This window comes from Convolutriloba macropyga, chromosome 7, assembly GCF_964194025.1.
Source record: "Convolutriloba macropyga chromosome 7, txConMacr16.3, whole genome shotgun sequence".
Classification (NCBI taxonomy): Eukaryota; Metazoa; Xenacoelomorpha; order Acoela; family Convolutidae; genus Convolutriloba; species Convolutriloba macropyga.
In genome coordinates this window covers 74352095-74370551 of record NC_134474.1, presented here as the reverse complement: position 1 = coordinate 74370551, position 18457 = coordinate 74352095, and the positions used below count along the sequence as shown (strand labels likewise).

General features: G+C 35.3%; 2 protein-coding genes across 3 annotated transcripts in view; both read left to right on the top strand.

The window, feature by feature from the left end:
* LOC142342534 (uncharacterized) overlaps positions 1–17701 on the top strand; it is a 45235-nt gene extending 27534 nt beyond the window's left edge. For both annotated transcript variants that reach the window (XM_075393886.1, XM_075393887.1), the window contains 4 exons: positions 140–361; positions 4285–4589; positions 13150–13558; positions 17550–17701. In XM_075393886.1, the coding sequence (XP_075250001.1) occupies positions 140–361; positions 4285–4589; positions 13150–13558; positions 17550–17638 (1025 nt within the window). In that variant the 3' untranslated portion in view covers positions 17639–17701. The remainder of the gene's footprint in view (positions 1–139; positions 362–4284; positions 4590–13149; positions 13559–17549) is intronic.
* The window catches only part of LOC142342533 (flotillin-1-like), a 113989-nt gene that overhangs the window by 28262 nt on the left and 67270 nt on the right, over positions 1–18457 (top strand). The window lies entirely within an intron of this gene.

Genomic DNA, 18457 nt, shown 5'->3' with positions numbered 1-18457 from the left:
ATTGCCAAATAAAGTAGTTTTTTGATTGCCGGCTATTAAAGGAGAAGAAAATGGCCACCATATTTCTAGATTAAACAAAGTTTTGCAATGTCAAATGACAATAAATGATGACAATTAACTTCTGTTCATTTTGGAGTAGAACAAACCAGACTACCTCCAGCTGTGTTACCCCCCGTGCCCTCTTCTGGCTCTCCTGTCACACAAATGACCTCAATGAAAGGCGAGGAGCAAACAGAGAATACCCCCATCCCCTCACATAAGATGTGGTCCGCACAAAAAGCTTCCCACGCCAGTGGAGGAGGAGGAGCGCCGGTACCTAGACTGGCTAGCGAGGAAATTCTCTCCCAGCTGAACGAAATAGGTATGACAACTGCACACTCTTAGATCCGTTTAGCACGTTTTATCTGATCATCTGTTTATGGTTGGCTCAGTGTGTAAAAGTCATGGCGAGCGTATTACCATAATTTGAAAAAAAGCAAAAACTGCATCAAAAACGTCTCAGAGTTTGAGTTTTTTTCAGATTTTTCATTAGGCCGCAAAAGTACAATTTTGTCGCAAAGCATAAACTTCGGGGCTGTTGTGGACAACAGTGTCAACAGATTTATTTAGCCTATAATTTATATCTCAAATTCTTTTATCAATTAATTAAGATCTAGTTTCGAAACCCAACTATCACACCTCGTTTCTAAGTAGTCTTTTCAGTCAAACATTAGCAATGGGGGGGCTTTTAATGCAATTATTTATAATTTCTTTCATTCATATCTAAATGAAGTGTCGTTCAGATCTATAGTGGAGTAGCAAAGTGACAAATTCAAGTAACATTATTCCCTGCACCATAGATTTATGATCAGAACTTTAGACCGAATATATTTTTTGCTAATATCAAATCCAAATTTGTCTAAATTACCTGTGGAGGATGACACCGCAATTTAGCGCAGTATCAGCTTCAAAACATAATTTTTTTGGGATATACAGTAATCTGTTCATATCACAAATTAGACTATGGCTATTCTTGATTTGGGGTTAAAATTTAACTCGAAACTAAAATGTTTGCTTCATATGTAATTCGAACCTCCAGGTGGGAACCAGATGATCATTTAAGTTGCATAAGTGTTCGTATCCACTAAGATAAATGCGAATCATAGTAATTACTTACACGACTACCTAAGCATTTACAGGTTGTATAGTACTACAGTAATTACAGTTGATGTTGCAAAATTATGACAACGTATTGCTTATATTTCATTTCGGGCAAATTTAATTTTTCAGACTCCCTTTGATAAATTTTGGTTTGAGTGAGCTCAACGACTTCATTTAAAAAGATAATGAAGATAAACTGTCAATAAAAAAACTTTAAGTACATTTGAGATTCATTATTTGAGAGTTAAAATTTTTTTTTACTATTGAAATGTGATATTACATCCGACACTGATGAAATATCGTCAAAAACAAAACTTGAACATAACATCTCAAAAATTATTGACTTTTTTGCAAAGTCCCAGTTAGTAGTGAACAAACAAAAAACAGAATATATTGTGTTCAGCACCAGGACGAGTTTAACAAATACTGTTCTGAATGTCGACAATGAAAGAATAGCAGAATCAAATAGTGTGAAGTATCTTGGCGTAATTATTGATAGCAAACTAAAATTTGATGGAGAAGTTAAAAAGATTCTTCAGAGAATGGCTTGTGGAATAAAAGTTTTGAATACACTAAATAAAAGTTTACCAGAGAAAACGAAAGTCTTATTACTTAATGCAATAGTAATAAGTCATCTACATTATTCAGCTCTAATTCTGATAGGGTTGCAAATGTCATTACTCACAACTTTAGAAAAACAACTGAATTGGGGAATAAAACCCATTTTTAATAGGAGAAATTACGATCGGTCTACAGATCTCAAACTTCGCAACAAAATACTAACAGTTTCTTTTCTCTTGAAATACCATTGCTGAAATTTTTTTTTCGCGTACTCGGCAACGATCTTCCAGCATGTAAAACTGAACCTCTCTCTACCATGAGAATAAAACTACATGACAGGTCAAAAAAGTAACGTTTGATATAAGAAAGAACAATAAGTTTTTAACTGATTCTTTTATTGCATAAGCCATTCCAATTTATAATAGTCTGCCTTCTAATATTAAACTGAATACAACGTCGAAAGCTTCCTTAAAAAAAGAACTGAAAGAATAATTTTGTAAAGAATTTTTGAAGGACCCAAAAGTAACTGATATAAAAGATGACATTGAGAGCATTAGATTTTAATTTTATTTTTTAATCTTCATGATGTACATATAAAATTGTGAGAAAATTTTATGCTCGCATTTTAGGCCATTTTTTAATAATGTAAGGTCAAATTTTTAGTTAAGTAATTTAATGATTTTATAATTTTACATAATATTATATTCTTAACTTTACATTGCCTCTTTTACCATTTGCTTTTTATACTCATGTGTACCAGAGGAAATTAACAATGTTCTTTTTTATATATTTTGGCGCTTAAATGCTCACGACGAAAGTCCAATTATTATTTTGCTCTATTACCTTATCATAGGAAAACGTTTGAAAACCTCTGCCTGGGTACCCAAGTTCAGCTCATAGACTGAGCGTTGGTGTGGCCAGACTACTTTTAGATTGAAATAGCTTTTTTCACTTTTTCATATCCAGACTATTTTGATTTCAGGTCACACTTTTAGCATTTGTGCTCTTAATTTTCACGCGTTTGCGTTTAAATTTTTCAATATGAACGTTTGAACGGTCACCTCTTATATTTATTCCATTCTTTTTTCTGATAAAATATTTGTGCATATTATGACCACATTTTGAGTTTTTCTAGCTTATAAGACATTTATACTCTCCTAGTTTTAAGAATTTAAAGTCCAATCTGAACAAAGTTATTTCCGATTTCAATTTTTTGACATTTCAGAAAAAAGGTTACATTTTTGCCTCCCCGGGATCCGGAATTACTAAAGCAGCGCCAGTTAAAATTTTTTTCTTAAACTCATTCTGCTATGCATGCTGTTAGCTATTGGTTTCGCTAATAAAAAATCACTGATTTTAGTTTGATTAACGTGATATAAAAACTGAAAATTGTTTTCATGTGCCCCTTCGGAAAGTTTATCAAAAATGATGGTACCAATATTTTCTCGGGCTCTTAAAAGGAGTCAGCAGATTTCAAATATAGTTGAAAAATTTTGAACTATGAATATGCGTAATTAAAAAAGTTATCAAAACGATTGGAACCAATTTGTCCAATTTGAGAGAAGGTAAAAATGATTTGAGTCCACAATCTTTATCCGATTTAAAGTTTCTTTGATTTCATACAAGGATCGTTTATGATTCATAAATTAATACTTGATTCATAAATTAATCCTAGTATGAAGCCAAAGAAATCATGTATGATCATTGTATTTTTAGCAGCAAGTCTTGTATGATCCTAATATGATTACCGAGAATCATGAATCATTTTTTCCTTCAAATAATGTTTTTTTACCGGTGTGGTATCACTTACGTGATTCCCCAGCATCACGTTGTGAACTGCGAAAAAACTTGTAATGCAATACTAAGTGCAAAGTTGGGTGCAAAATCAAAGGTGGGTGCTTCTAATTTTTTTTATTATTTAAATTCGTATAAAATGTCCAAAATTATTGTTTTACTGCACACAAACAGTCAAATGTGGACTGCACCGGCTATATATATTTAAATGTTCTCTTACTATTTAATATCAGAGTTTTTGACATCAGGCAATTTTTTATGCACCGTATATGACCTTGTATAATTTACCGAGAAACTTTTTCACTTTCTATCGAAAAGTAAAATTATATAATTATTCGGCTTTCATTTTTTTTGTATGACTCCTGTAGGATTTTCAAAAAATCATATATGATCATTATATGACTACTAAGAAATCATATAAATCATTTATGAACTAGCATGAAATTAAAGAAGTTGTATGCATAAAAAGTAAGCAAATGATTTCAGAATATTAGCAAGTATGGTACTTACAAGTAGCATTAATTTAAAAACTTTAATAATTAACTAATCAATTAAATTATTAATTGATGTGATTCAGAGGAAATCATAAAAAATCATACTTTGATCCAGAAATTTTCAGAATAAAATTATAACAGTTTCTATCAATATTCTAAGCCCATCGCAAAAATGGTAATAATTATATCCATAGTTGGTCCTTCTATGAAATAAGCATGATCTCTCTATGCAATTCTGTGGGACCACAACCCCCCCCCCCCGGGCGCTAGAAATGTCGCGTTTGTTCCACTTCAGGCATCGTCCCTCTGAAGACAAACAGATGCGGCACCTCATTAGCTTTCAACATCGAAATCGATCACTCTAACCCAACCAAACGAACACAACAACAACAACACGAGTCTGGTATGTCAAATAGTACAGACAGCATAGAGGGCGAGGGAGGAGGGGGAGGAGCGGGGGACATGGGTCAGGGTGGAATGGGCCGGATGCTGCCACCTTTGCCCCCCAATCGGATCCAGAGGTTGCAGAGTCTGCCCCCCATCCAGACATCTCTGGAACAGCTGGAAGCAAAACAGAAAAGGGCGGAAATTAGAAGAAAAGTTAGTTCATTTTTTTTATTTAAATGTAAGAGTTGATATGGAACCTAATGATCTTTTAATTATCTCAAACTCTTCATTCCAAAATAACCAAAAAGTTACTTCAAAAATTGACTACTTGGAATTGACTACTAAAAATCCAAGAATTCACTTGCTTGATTTGTAAACAGTTTATGAGAAAATCAAGGCCAACTTCTTTCTCTTGCAACTATGGCTGTTTCTTTTTGCATTTTTTCAGCTTGTTCTGTTGCGTCATTTATATTTGTTCGATCTCAATTGTCTCAGAAAATTGATCGTTTGCTGAATCCAACTTGGACTCTCAAATTTTAGAAAAAATTTTGATCAAATACAACTTCTTAGGATATTTTTGCCTTTTAATTGTTTAATACTTACAATGTAAAGAAGAAGAAGATTTTTGCACAATATAAGGTCACAGAAAAAAGTTTTTAAAAGAAAAAAAATGTGTTTAGTATTCAGCTCTGATTTTCTGATTTAAAGCTGTTTCTCAGAATGCTTTTGTCATGTGCCTTTTCAATATTTTTTAATTACGCACAAAGCTGGGATAGTTTGTTAGATGTTTTAATTGTACATCTGAAAAGAGAGGAATCGCATACAACCTGCTGAGCAGTTTTGACAATGTTTAGGAATTGATGAAGCAAAAAAATGCTTCAATGATTCTCATTAATTGCTATGTAGATTTTGAAAATCAGATTTTTATCGATATTAGATTAAGTCTGAAAAATTATTTTTCGTAGCTGGTCCTAGAGATTTTTCAGAAGGTTGAAGGGCACTCAAATACAATCTGGAAACATCAATAACATTAATGAAAGCACCAAAGTCGAAACATATACAAGCTTTGAACACACGATAGTCTGTACATAAGTAACTGTGAGCATTTTCTGGAGGTAGTTTCTCTTAAAAGCACAAAACTCTTGATATTTTTTTGCATGATCTTTTGAACGCACGATGAACGCATGAATGCTTGTGAACTCATGGAAGTCCGGACATAGGTACTCTCCGTCTGGAACGGTCTGGACATAGAGATGTTTCGTCTGGATCGGTCTATCAACTTTCGGTCTCGGACCTCAGCTTGGGTGGTGCCTTCCGAATATAACAAAGTATGAGTAACAGAAATTTACAAAAAGCAAAGTATTGATATTTCAGGACAATTGGACGTTACAGTTGTGGTTGCTTCAACGTGCTTTATTTTTGTATGACACTTGTGTTTAAGTTAATCAAAAAATCATAAACATATAATTGACCTTGTATGATTACTGGTTTTTCGCTTGATCGTGAACACAGGCCACCAAAACGAGGTCAAAGCAATTCATTTTTATATACCAATTTGGATTTTCAACAAACAAAAATTTCCGATTGTGGTTACTTAGCTTACTTTTAAGTTTGAAACAGAGAAAATGTGCATTTTACCAGATTTGGTCTAGATTGAGTCTGTTAAGCGGTCAATTTGGTCCAGAAGGTCTGATCATAGTCTTTTTTATAGTCTGGACAATGGTCTGAGTTGAGTCTGACCATAAGCGCAGTATAGTCTGGACAAAGGTCTAGGATCGGTCTGATCATAGGACATTTGGTCTGGAAAGTCTGTTTAGAGATCATTTTGGTCTGGAAGGGCTGATCAGAGGTAACTTTGATCTGGAAAGTCTGATCAGAGGTCATTTCAGACTGGATAGTCTGATCATGGCTCAATTTGGGTCTGGACCTAAACCTGGGTCTTCATCTTTACTTTATTTTGACCATTCGCTCATATCGCATTTTTGGTATATTCAAGCCACCATTTAAAAACATGATGAAGTTTATGCTGGGTTGTGAGATGTCAGAGTTCAATAATTTAGTATTGAAGATCCTTCTTGAGCTATTTAATAAAAGAGTTAGATTGAATGTGGTTATTGTTAAAGGTATCTTGTTAATGATAGACGATGATTTTTGAATTCAAAACTGACGATGAGATCACATCAGTGTAGGGTATCCCCCCCCCCCCCCGAAGCTTAGTGGGTGAGTATTATTATCTAGCTCAGGAGCACGTGCCACATTTTACATATTGATATAATAATTTACTATAATGACATATTCTATAAATTGAGGGTTGCATAACGTTCAGAGAAGGGGAACAGACGGAAGAGATCTGGAAATTGCTTAACAGCACCTGTGAATTTGTTTCAGGAAGCTCTTGTAAGAACCAACTGCTCTTTTTCTCTGTCTATCTTTCTACTCATATCTTTGTAATCAACCCTCTCGTCTCTCTCTCTCTCTCTCTCTGCTGAGCAACTTTTTAGTTGCCATCAAAACCTTTTGTCACCCAAAATAGAAGCCAAAATGTGCTTACCATTCAACAGTATTCAATTTAGTGGGTTGAGTCTGAAGTTAGCCCGCAAAACGCATTAACACCGCCAGATTGGTGCCATAAATGTTGATTATTCTTCAGTCTTCTTCATACTTTTTATGACTTGAACAAGCTGAATTTGGTTTGGACGAGTCTATTGGCAATGACTTTCTAACGCACTCATGACGCGACCAAAATTTTGAACGAGCCAAAGTCTGGATCATAAGTGATTTTGAAGTCTCTGGTTATTTTCACGAGAAAGTTGATCTGGATGTGTATTTTCATACGTCATGTTGAAGGAGGATCTCGACCTGGTACTTGTTCTTTTTCAACAGTACACCATTTTTAATTGCTCCATAAAAAGATGGTTCGGAAACTTTATAGATACCTATTATCGTAACTAATTGTTACGATAATGTAAAAATTAAACTGGAGATAGTAATCAACACATGAAACGATGTAAAACCAGTGCGTCAAAAACTGGTTGGTAAATCAAATTGAAAAAAAAATGAATTAATTATCAGCCGTAAAGTAGTTTTTAACTGTTTTTTATTCTGAGACATGCATTGCCAGCGCAGTTGGAAATTTTGTTGGTTAGAAAATTTGATCATCATCCGATCAACAAATCTGGATGTAAAATAATTTCTAAAAAACTAAAAAATTCTTATTTCAAAAGTTTTTGACTTCTCAATATACAACATTGCATCAATACGGATTAATTTTGGTTTTAATATTTGAATGCTTGAAGAAAGTTTGCGAGTATTTATTAAAAAAACGATTAGACTTTGGCTTGGGCTCCGCGTTTTGCACCAATCTCCACTCACATGTTTGTAGCGTCTTTTTTATTTTGCTTTGACGGCATTACTTTTAGATTACTCTATTCCACTCCAAGCAATAACCATATAAATCTTTTCACAATTCATTAATTCACTGGTTAATTCATTAGATCACAAGCATGGAACTTTCAATCCCTATGACGGCCTTGTAGAGAATCTGCATAGGCTTCTAGCAGTTTTCCGTCAATTTGTAGCCTTATTTCGGTGGTTTATATCTATTTGTATCTCTCAGCTGAGCTAATTTAAGATGGCATCAAAACCTTTTGTCATCCAAAATAAACGCCAAAATGTGCTTACCATAGCACTGTCTAAAATGTATTGACTGTAGATTGGAATTAACCCGCAAAACGGTTTAACACCGCCAAACTGGTGCCATAAATGTTGAGTCTTTTCCAGTCTTCATACTTTTTCTCACTTGAACGAGCTGAATTCTGGTTCGTACCCATTTTGGTTTGTGCGGGTCTATTGGTAATGACTTTCTAACGCACTCATGACGGGACCAAAACTTTGAACGAGCCAAAGTCTGGATCATATGTGATTTTGAAGTCTCTGGTTATTTTCATGAGAAAATTGATCTGGATGTGTATTTTCATACGTCATGTTGAAGGAGGATCTCGACCTGGTACTTGTTCTTTTTCAACAGTTCACCGTTTTGAATTGCTCCATGAAAAGATGGTTCGGAAACTTTATAGATACCTTTGTTTGTAACTAATTGTTAGGATAATGTAAAATTGAAACTGGAAATATTAATCAGCACATGAAGTGATGTAAAACCAGTCCGCCAAAACTGGTTGGTAATTCAAATTGAAAAAAATGAATTATTAACAGCCGTAAAGTAGTTTTTAACTGTTTTTTTTCTGAGACATGCATTGCCAGCGCAGTTGGAAATTTTGTTGGTTAGAAAATTTGATCATTATCCGATCAACAAATCTGGATGTAAATTAATTTCTAAAAAACTAAAAAATTCTTATTTTCAAAAGTTTTTGACTTCTCAATATACAACATTGCATTAATACGGATTAATTTTAATTTTAATATTTGAATGCTTGAAGACAGTTTGAGAGTATTTATTAAAAAAACGATTAGACTTTGTCATAGGCTCCGCGTTTTGCACCTATCTCCACTCACATGTTTGTAGCGTCTTTTTTATTTTGCTTTGACGGCATTACTTTTAGGTTACTCTATTCCACTCCAAGCAATAACCATATAAATCTTTTCACAATTCATTAATTCACTGCTTAATTCATTAGATCACATGCATGGAAACTTCAATCTCTACGACGGCCTTGTAGAGAATCTGCATAGGCTTCTAGCCGTTTTTCGTCAATTTGTAGCCTAATTTCGGTGGTTTATATCTATTTGTCTCTATAGAGATTTGTTTGAAAACAATTTTCTCCTGCTTGGCTACAAACGCGCAAATGAAAATTACTTAAAATTGCTTGTAAGAACCAACTGCTCTTTTTCTCTGTCTATCTTTCTACTCATATCGTTGTAATCAACCCTCTCGTCTCTCTCTCTCTCTCTCTCTCTGCTGAGCAACTTTTTAGTTGCCATCAAAACCTTTTGTCACCCAAAATAGAAGCCAAAATGTGCTTATCATACAACAGTATTCAATTTATTGGGTTGAGTCTGAAGTTAGCCCGCAAAACGCATTAACACCGCCAGATTGGTGCCATAAATGATGATTATTCTTCAGTCTTCTTCATACTTTTTACGACTTGAACAAACTGAATTTTGGTTCGTCCCTATTTTGGTTTGGAGGAGTCTATTGGTAATGACTTTCTAACGCACTCATGACGCGACCAAAATTTTGAACGAACCAAAGTCTGGATCATATGTTATCTTGAAGTCTCTGGTTATTTTCATGAAAAAATTGATCTGGATGTGTATTTTCAAACGTCATGTTGAAGGAGGAACTCGACCTGGTACCTGTTCTTTTTCAACAGTACACCGTTTGTAATTGCTCCATAAAAAGACGGTTCGGAAACTTTATAGATACCTATTATCGTAACTAATTGTTACGATAATGTAAAAATTAAACTGGAGATAGTAATCAACACATGAAGCGATGTAAAACCAGTGCGTCAAAAACTGGATGGTAAAACAAATTGAAAAAAAATGAATTAATTATCAGCGGTAAAGTAGTTTTTAACTGTTTTTTATTCTGAGACATGCATTGCCAGCGCAGTTGGAAATTTTGTTGGTTAGAAAATTTGATCATTATCCGATCAACAAATCTGGATGTAAAATAATTTATAAAAAACTAAAAAAGTCTTATTTCAAAAGTTTTTGACTTCTCAATATACAACATTGCATCAATACGGATTAATTTTGGTTTTAATATTTGAATGCTTGAAGAAAGTTTGCGAGTATTTATTAAAAAAAACGATTAGACTTTGGCTTGGGCTCCGCGTTTTGCACCAATCTCCACTAACATGTTTGTAGCGTCTTTTTTATTTTGCTTTGACGGCATTACTTTTAGATTACTCTGTAATTCATGTAAGCAAATCTTCATGTAAGCAAATCTTTAGTTACAAAAAAACTTTTACATAAAGTCTTATGAAATTTTGAATTAGAGAAATTGGTTTGGCAGAATTAAGAAAATCATTATCTTGATTTAGATCATACCATGTGGGCGCACTTTGTTTTGTTTATAAACAACTAACTCTTGTTAACTAGAAAAACTGAAATGAGTTTCTGTAAATCCATGTTAGACAGTATCAGAGTAACTCTATGCTGGTTGTTTTGATTGTTTGTCAACACCCTTATAGTGAGGGTAAAAATTGGGATAGTAGCGGGTTGCGACCCCACAATCTCTTAATTAATTGCAATCCTGTGCTCTCTACTGAACCAACTGGTCGACATTGCAAGAGTCTTACTATGCTCTCTTTTTTGAGCTATCATTTCAAGCTCTATCTTGTGATCACAACATAATTACTAGAGAGTATACTCTAGCAGACAGTGTTTTGAAATTTTTGTTCGAGGTATTTAGGTAGTTTTCGGACTATATGCGACTTGTTGTTCTTAACTATGGCGAATTAAAGTACGAGGAAAAAATAGATGATTATTAAAACCACTTTCTAAAAATTGAGCTGGAAATGTGTACTTTAGTTTCGTTTTGGTGTTTTTGGCTCCTATCTTTTGAGGAACTGCAGAAAATATTCTTACAGCAACCAATTAGTTTTTGACTTTTATAGTTTTCTTATAGTTTCTTTATAGATTCTTGCAGTACATTTTTGTTAGCGTTCATTTTTGGTTATGAGTGATAGCGTGTTGACAAACGAAAATCGGTCAAAGTTTCGTTGTATTAATGCGGCTCTATATACGTTTATTGTATCCGGGTGAAATTATTATTTTGTCGAGCTCCCAAATTAAAGTTTTTTTTATGACAGATAAAATTATATATTTTATCTGTATATACTTTAATTCGCCATATTTAAGAATAACAAGTCGCATATAGTCCGAAAACTACCTAAATACCTCGAACAAAAATTTCAAAACACTGTCTGCTAGAGTATACTCTCTAGTATGTGTTCCTTACCTTTCCTCGTTTTTATTTTTAATTACCAAATTAAAATTGTTTGAACATATTTGGGATTCAAAGTCTATACACCAGTGAAGTCAGTATCCGATGCCAACTTTGATAGCTTCATATAATTTTTTTCATTAATTTTTTTGTTTAATTGCAAAAATAGAAAACGTGATAGAAAACAATCACAATTGTTCTCATATGCTAATCATACTCGAACATCTTTCCTTAGTTCATATATTTGAATGACGGGGGGGGGGGGGGTACCATCTTGAACTATGAATTACAATCTTGAATTCTTACAAAAATCTTCTGGGTAGCCTTTTCGTAGTCAGCAGTGTTTTGCAGATTACACATGGGGTCTGTTTGTTAGATCTGTCTAACTGACGCGATATGGGATCAAATTTGGAGTGCTCAATGATCTAGTTAGTTCAGCAGATATAGTCTCAGCAATTCTGAGTTCAAATTTGTTGAGCAATTTTTCTGTTCTAATAGAAATTCTTTTACACCCATGAGATTTGAGTTTTTTAGAGCATTTTTCACGTGAGATTTTTATCTTTCGTTTTTTTTTTCGTTTCATTTTTTATTTCCTTAATCAACTTTGCTCATTTTTATATCAATTTTTCGTAGTATAATTTCTTTAGTCATACATTAAGTTATACAAGTTTCGAAATTCATTTCACTTTAGGTAAACGTCTCACTTTTTCGTGCATGTTGTTATAACCACAATTAAGTACCTGATCATAAGTGAGTAAATTTTGTGTAAAGATAACCCACCCTAAAAAATTACCATTTTTGATCACTTTTATACATGCTAATTGAGTGATTGGTATTTTTACATCTAGCTATACGAGCGATTGTGAGTGCACTGTGATTGAACACAATAAGTTCGAACTTGTCTGGTCAGTAGTCGGAAATGTGTCTAATCTGTGATTTCATCAAACTAACTATAAATGCACAAAAAAATTTGACCTCAAAAAGTTCTGATTAAAGATCAATTTTCTCCAGGGCGTCTGAGCGTGAATTTAGTCGAGCTTGGTCTCATCAGAGGTCAGCTTGTTTTTGGGCAAGGTCAAGATGAGGTGTTTCCTGCCTTATAGACCGCAGACTTGTTCGAATTGATAAGTTTGAGGATATCGGATGTTAGTTACCAAAATGGCTTTTAATTACTTTATTTTTTAATTATCTTTACCTAGTAAAACTTGCCATTTGTCAAGTTTTAATAAGCCTTCTTATCAAGATGTTTCAAGTTTCGATTCACTGGGTGTTGAATTATCACATCGCTCGGACTTCCTTTAACTAATACAGGAACCAATATTCTTAATTTTCTCAAAAGTACAAATGTAAGCGAAGTCCCATTTGAGACACTCTCGTCCATGTATTGCGATTGTTAAATGAATTTACAGTCAGTCCCATAAAGTTGCAACGCTATCGGTAGTTTCAAAGGTCAAAGGTCAAATTCAGGACGAGTATCTATCAGCATTTTGATGTTCATTTGCACGTCAGGTGGTTTTCGAACGTTCGCTTGTATTGCAACTTTATGGGACATACTATAGCTTACTGCTTCGTGTAAGTTTACTCGTCCCTTGAATTTGCCAATATGGCAACAATCTATAATGTAGTCCCGCTGGGTGGAGGGGGCAAGAGTTCGAGGAGTCATCCCCCCCCCCCCCCCCCCACCCCCGTAGGCAGTCCCCTGATCAGACCCTGCCGGAAGGACTCTGGATGGGGCCCTTATTTGAACGTATTCAGTCTGGAGCGTGGATGCCGCAGAATCTGTTGGAGGGTGAGCCCTTCGTGCGTGACTTGGTCTGGCCAGAGCTGGCTTGGGTCTGGTTGAGTAAGATTTGACTGTTTCAGAACCGGGAGGACAAGATACGACAGAAGTCTGAACAACTGCGACAGAGGAGAGTTTCAGAGGCAGAATTGAGTGAAAAGGAGGATGGGCTAAAAGAGAAAGTCTCCCAAGACATACAGCTCAAGAGGGAACAGAGCGAGTTGAACAAACAAAGGCTCAAGGAGATCCAGCAGGAAAAGAGACGCAAAAATGAGGAAAAGTTAAACAGGGCCAAACTGAACAGGGAGAAAATTGCGGCCAATGGGGGTGCAGATATCGATAATAGTAACAAAATGGATCATGAGGGTCTTTCCATGTCAATGGAAGTGGGTGTCACAAATGACAACAACTATCCAGATTTAGACGGGAGTGGCCAGACTTTAGAAAAAGAGGAGGCTGTTCTGGGTCCTCAGGGCGATATAGCAGGACTTGGTACCCGTACAGTACCTTCAGAGTAAAGCTAGGGTAAAATAAACACCCTGATGACGTAGTAATCTACATATAATGCTCTTATTATTTTCTGGAGCGTGTCTACTTAACGATAAGGAGGTTATAGCATTAACCTTTATATAGTTGAGTGAAGAAGGACAATACCTCCCTCAAATAAGTTCTCAAAGAGTTTGAGCGACATAAAATTATTAAATCTTTTAGGTTACAATTCGCTGCAAAAGGGGGCACACGGATCAAGATTGAGGCTGTAAGAGGACTTTATTAATTGCTCTCAAACGAAGTTTGTAGCAATTATATTAGTCCTGTCGGTCTTTTTTTATGCGATTTTTCGCTTGACCAATTTTTCGTCTGACGCTTTTGACTTTTCGTCCTCAAAAACGGGATAAACAGGTAGCGCCCAGCGGGCATTATGTGCTCTTAGAGCCTTTCAGGTCTGTTTCTGCTCAAACTGTCTTGGAGACTTATACTTATACTTATGGTGTGAGGGGCGGTTCTTAGAGGTTGACACCCCCCCCCCCTTTGTTGACCCCCCACCCCCACTATTGGCTCCACACCCCCCCCCCACCGCGCTTTTGCCCCCCCCCACCCAGTGCTGCCCCCATCAGCCCCCGGTGCACCCCCCCCCCCCCCCCCACCCCCGTGGCTAGCTACTGACCAAGCCAACCGCTCGCCGGTCGTTTGAGAGCAATTCGCCCGACGTTAGTCGGTTATGTTATAATTTCTTGCTCCAATTTTAGCGCCAATTTGACATAGTTTTACATTAAATAAATATAGGGTGTACGTAGGACAAAAAAAATCCGTGGCCAAATTTGAGTTGGCTGTCATTTTTTTTTAAAAAAAACTGCCATCTGACGTTCATTGATTGAATTAAACATTTTATAGTATTTGCTATTAATAATTTTCCTTAATGCTTCTTAAATCATTCATCATGGCAAAAATTTGGTCCTGAGAATGAATCATATTGTCAATTTTTGCATTAACGAGAGAGTTGTCACTGAGAGTAATCATCTACTGTCAACCGTCGTTTTAAGGCAATTTACAGTAGCTACCAGACCAGCCTAAAAATTAGTGGTAAATCGATTGGGGCAGATATAAACTTTTTAATGTATAGTGTAACTTTTTACGGACTTTCAGTAAGTGCGATTTTAAACTTCGACGTGCGACCGGCAGTTGGTGCCTCTGGACAATATGGGCCCTGGAAACCAAATTTTTAAAAGTTTAAATTCAAACAATTAACCTCAATTTAAGTCTAGGAGGTAATTTTTCGAATGCAACGAGCGCCCATCTTGCAGTGCCTAATTTTATACCCGCCATATTTAGACCCCCTAGTTTACACGATATGACCATTTAAAATTTTTGGACGCCCGCGACTTTTGCTTATAGAGCGCGCATTAACTGCTGGTGTACAATTGGGAATTAAAATTTTATAACTAGGTGTACTAATAGGCGGACTTTAACCAAATGCAGTTGCTTTCATCAATAATTAATAGCCGCCCTCATCTTCTCAGCCGGCTATTATAGCGCTCGTATTTTTTACAATTCAAAGAATTTGAATAGTATTGGGGCGCTGTCTTTTTTTTAAGATCTGTTCACACATTTTCATGATTTTTGAAGTCAAATTGGAGTAGTGATTTTAGTCACGCCGAAACAGGAAGTGGAGCGAAAAAGCGAGTGGTTTTGCGGCGTGAAATTTTTTCGCTCTAAATTTAAAGTGGAGTGAGAGAACGGTGTTTGAACAAAAATTCGCTTTCTCGCTAGTTGTTTTTTGTTCACATGCTGCAATTTCACTTTGATTTTTACTGTTTTTTCAATTTTTCGGATATGAGTTTTTTCTAAATGTTTTCCCAATCCATTCAAAGTCCGTTCTAGGTCTAGTTTTTGTATTAGTCAATGAAAATTCTTTGAATTGTACGTCAGGACTTGTCCTGCTATGTTTTTTTTACTTCGTCGAAATTTTTTTTCGCTTTACCCATTTTGCCGCTTTTTCGAGATTTTGCGTGGGATCTTTTTGACTTCTCTAGGTTAGTTTCACTCTTCTGTCATTCTGCTCAAAGTCCTTTTAAACAGCAGCTGCTCAGCAAAACAATTCAAAATGAAGAGAGCCAGTATAAAAAATCAAAGTCAAATAGAAACGGAATAAACCCATAAAGCCCATTTTTAGATGCCCGGTAATTGAACTTTGTTTTCATAAGTTTTAGTTACTATCTATATGGCTTATTGGTATTAATACTAGACCCTGTAGCCTCTCACTGAGAGACAGGAGTATGTTCAATTACAAAATGACATCAAAATAAATCGAACCTAAAAATATTTTTGTACAAAAATCAATTTTTGTTGATATTTTCTTTTCTTTCAATCCCAATAGAGTTATGGTAATCAACGGCGGCTGTTTTCCGGCAATCTGCCGGGTATGTTTTCCCATTTTCACCATGTCGCTTGGATGAAGCCTAGAGGACAAATTTTTGGCTGTTCAAGACATCCTCTTTTCGTCATTTTGAACTTTGAGGAATAGAATGAAAAAATTACAAACGTTAGAACGCAGAAAGGTTTTTTGTTATATTTGCACAGTTCATGAGAATGATATTTCAAAGCAGACATGGGTTTTTGACAGATAATTAAAAATTTGGAATCACTGGCCTTATTGCAACAACAAACAATGACCTCGCAACAACAAACAAAAACGCAGGAAAAGAATCGTCAAATTAACAGTGTAGCCTTTTCCACCAAACTGAATCTTTGTTTAATTTTATTAAAAGTCCCTCTCTCTACAGCGTAAGATAATTCAGAAGGCGACGCCATTTCTGATTAATACTTCGCCAGAGCTGTTTTTTTAAATAAGAATATGTTTATCAGAGTTCAAGCCTGTTTTCCAAGTTTACTTAAACGTGTTATCTAATGACGTTTTTCTCCAGCTCGTATTTTTCTCCGTGATTGAAATTTTTCTACACTTTGTTCGTTTTTGATATTTATGAATTTTTGACGGTTGGTTTTTAATTCAATTTTTGGGCCCGTTGTCACCTTTGTTTCAAACATCCCAGGAGACTGCTTGCATTATCTTTTCTTTGTTTCTAAATTTGCACAATGAACAAAAAAAACAAGAGCTCGCTTAAAAATTTTTCATTAATAAAAAAAGTTTAAAATAGATTCGAAGATTTTTCCTATAAACTGTTAGTAGTCGCGCCTATCGTTTTTCGAAATAATATCTGGTTCAAAGCCAAATATATTTTGGCTATATTTGAAGCTAAAAGACATGCGTTTTTAAGAAAAAATGACAAGTGTTTGTAGGAAACATAAGAAAGTTGTAATTGTACGGATAATGTTCCAACATTTGAAGAAGTCTTGACAATTAAGTTTTGGCAAATTTATTTTTTAAAACAAGTCGTGATCAGCGCACTTATTGGTTAACCCAAGACGTGAATTTCCCCCAAGGAGTACTGACGGAGAGTTATACGAGAGATTGAAAATCGTTCGTAAGCTATGTGTCTTCTGATCAAGCTTTACAAGAATATTAAGAAATGTTTTTTAGTCAAGGAGTTTTTAGAAGAAACATAACTAATTGAGAGCGAACATTTAAAAAACGTAAAGCTGAATGTTTAATCAACCCTTTTAAAAACCTCTTCGCCGGATATATTCTGTTTTAGTGTCTTTTAGTGTGTTTTAGTGTCTTTGTCCCCCCCCCCCCCCCCCAGTGTCTTTTACGCCCCCGGTTACAAACTATATGTTGTTATATATCATGTTTCTATGTTAAAAACAGCACATGCGCCTGGGGGCGCAAAAAATATAAGCCCACTAAGCTGGGGGGAGGGGGGGGGGGGGCAGAATAGATCTCCTTCACCTAATCCCATTTAACCACGTTTATTTGAGCTAAAAATCAGCTGCTGATTATGAGTGATAATGAGAGCAGGGTTCTACTTAACGCTAGTTATATAATTCACCCAGGTGAGGTACAGTACGGGTACCAAATATGGCTTAGATGACCGATCGGAATATTTTTGCCAGACTAACAGCCAGTCAAACAGCAACATGATCAAGGAACAGAACGACGCTCTGCTTTTCGGCTAAATGAAAAATAAATTGGGTGCAATTTGTCGAGTAATTAATTTAAAAACATATGCTTTATTGAAACTGTTTTGTTTTGAGTCATACAGAAATCTTAAACACCCCCCCCCCCTAACTTCCCAGGTTGAGGTCCAGAATCAAATTTTCTTCTGATAAGACTTTCCAGACCGAAATTACCCCTAATTACCATTATAAAGATTAACATCAATTAATATTTAGGTTTCACATGTAACTACAGGTGAAATATAATCATCTACAATTGATGTTAATCTTTGTAATGGTATATATCAACTATAATGTCTAGTAATACCTCTAATTGAGGTATGCAAACAATTATCAGTGCAAGAATGCATTGGTTTGTTCCCATCTCAACCTTTGATCACGTGAGAAGGAATCAGTTCAGAAATCTCTCCTTGTTAAGAAAGTTTACACAAAGACACCATTGGTTGTGACAGTACTAAATGGACAACACTGGATGCGCATAGTTTTTGCTGAACTAAATAAATTTAAAAAGCCGGACATTATTGGAATTCGGTCGGATATTTTAGCAAACTCCGATAAACGTGCTCATTTTTTCAACTCGTGATCACATGTATATGGCCAATGTGCCATTGAGTTTCAAAATTGAAATAGTATTAGTGCAAGATAGAAAAAACGCAGGGACTAGAATTTGTTTAGTTTTCATTAACCCTTTAAGTGGTTTTTCCCTTCTCGTACAAATTTTTAAAATTTTGCGGAGAAAATTGTAACCTGGCAGTAGCGCAAATTTTGCAAGACTTTCAATTTTAATAGTAATTTCATAAAGACGAACTTCTAGTTCAG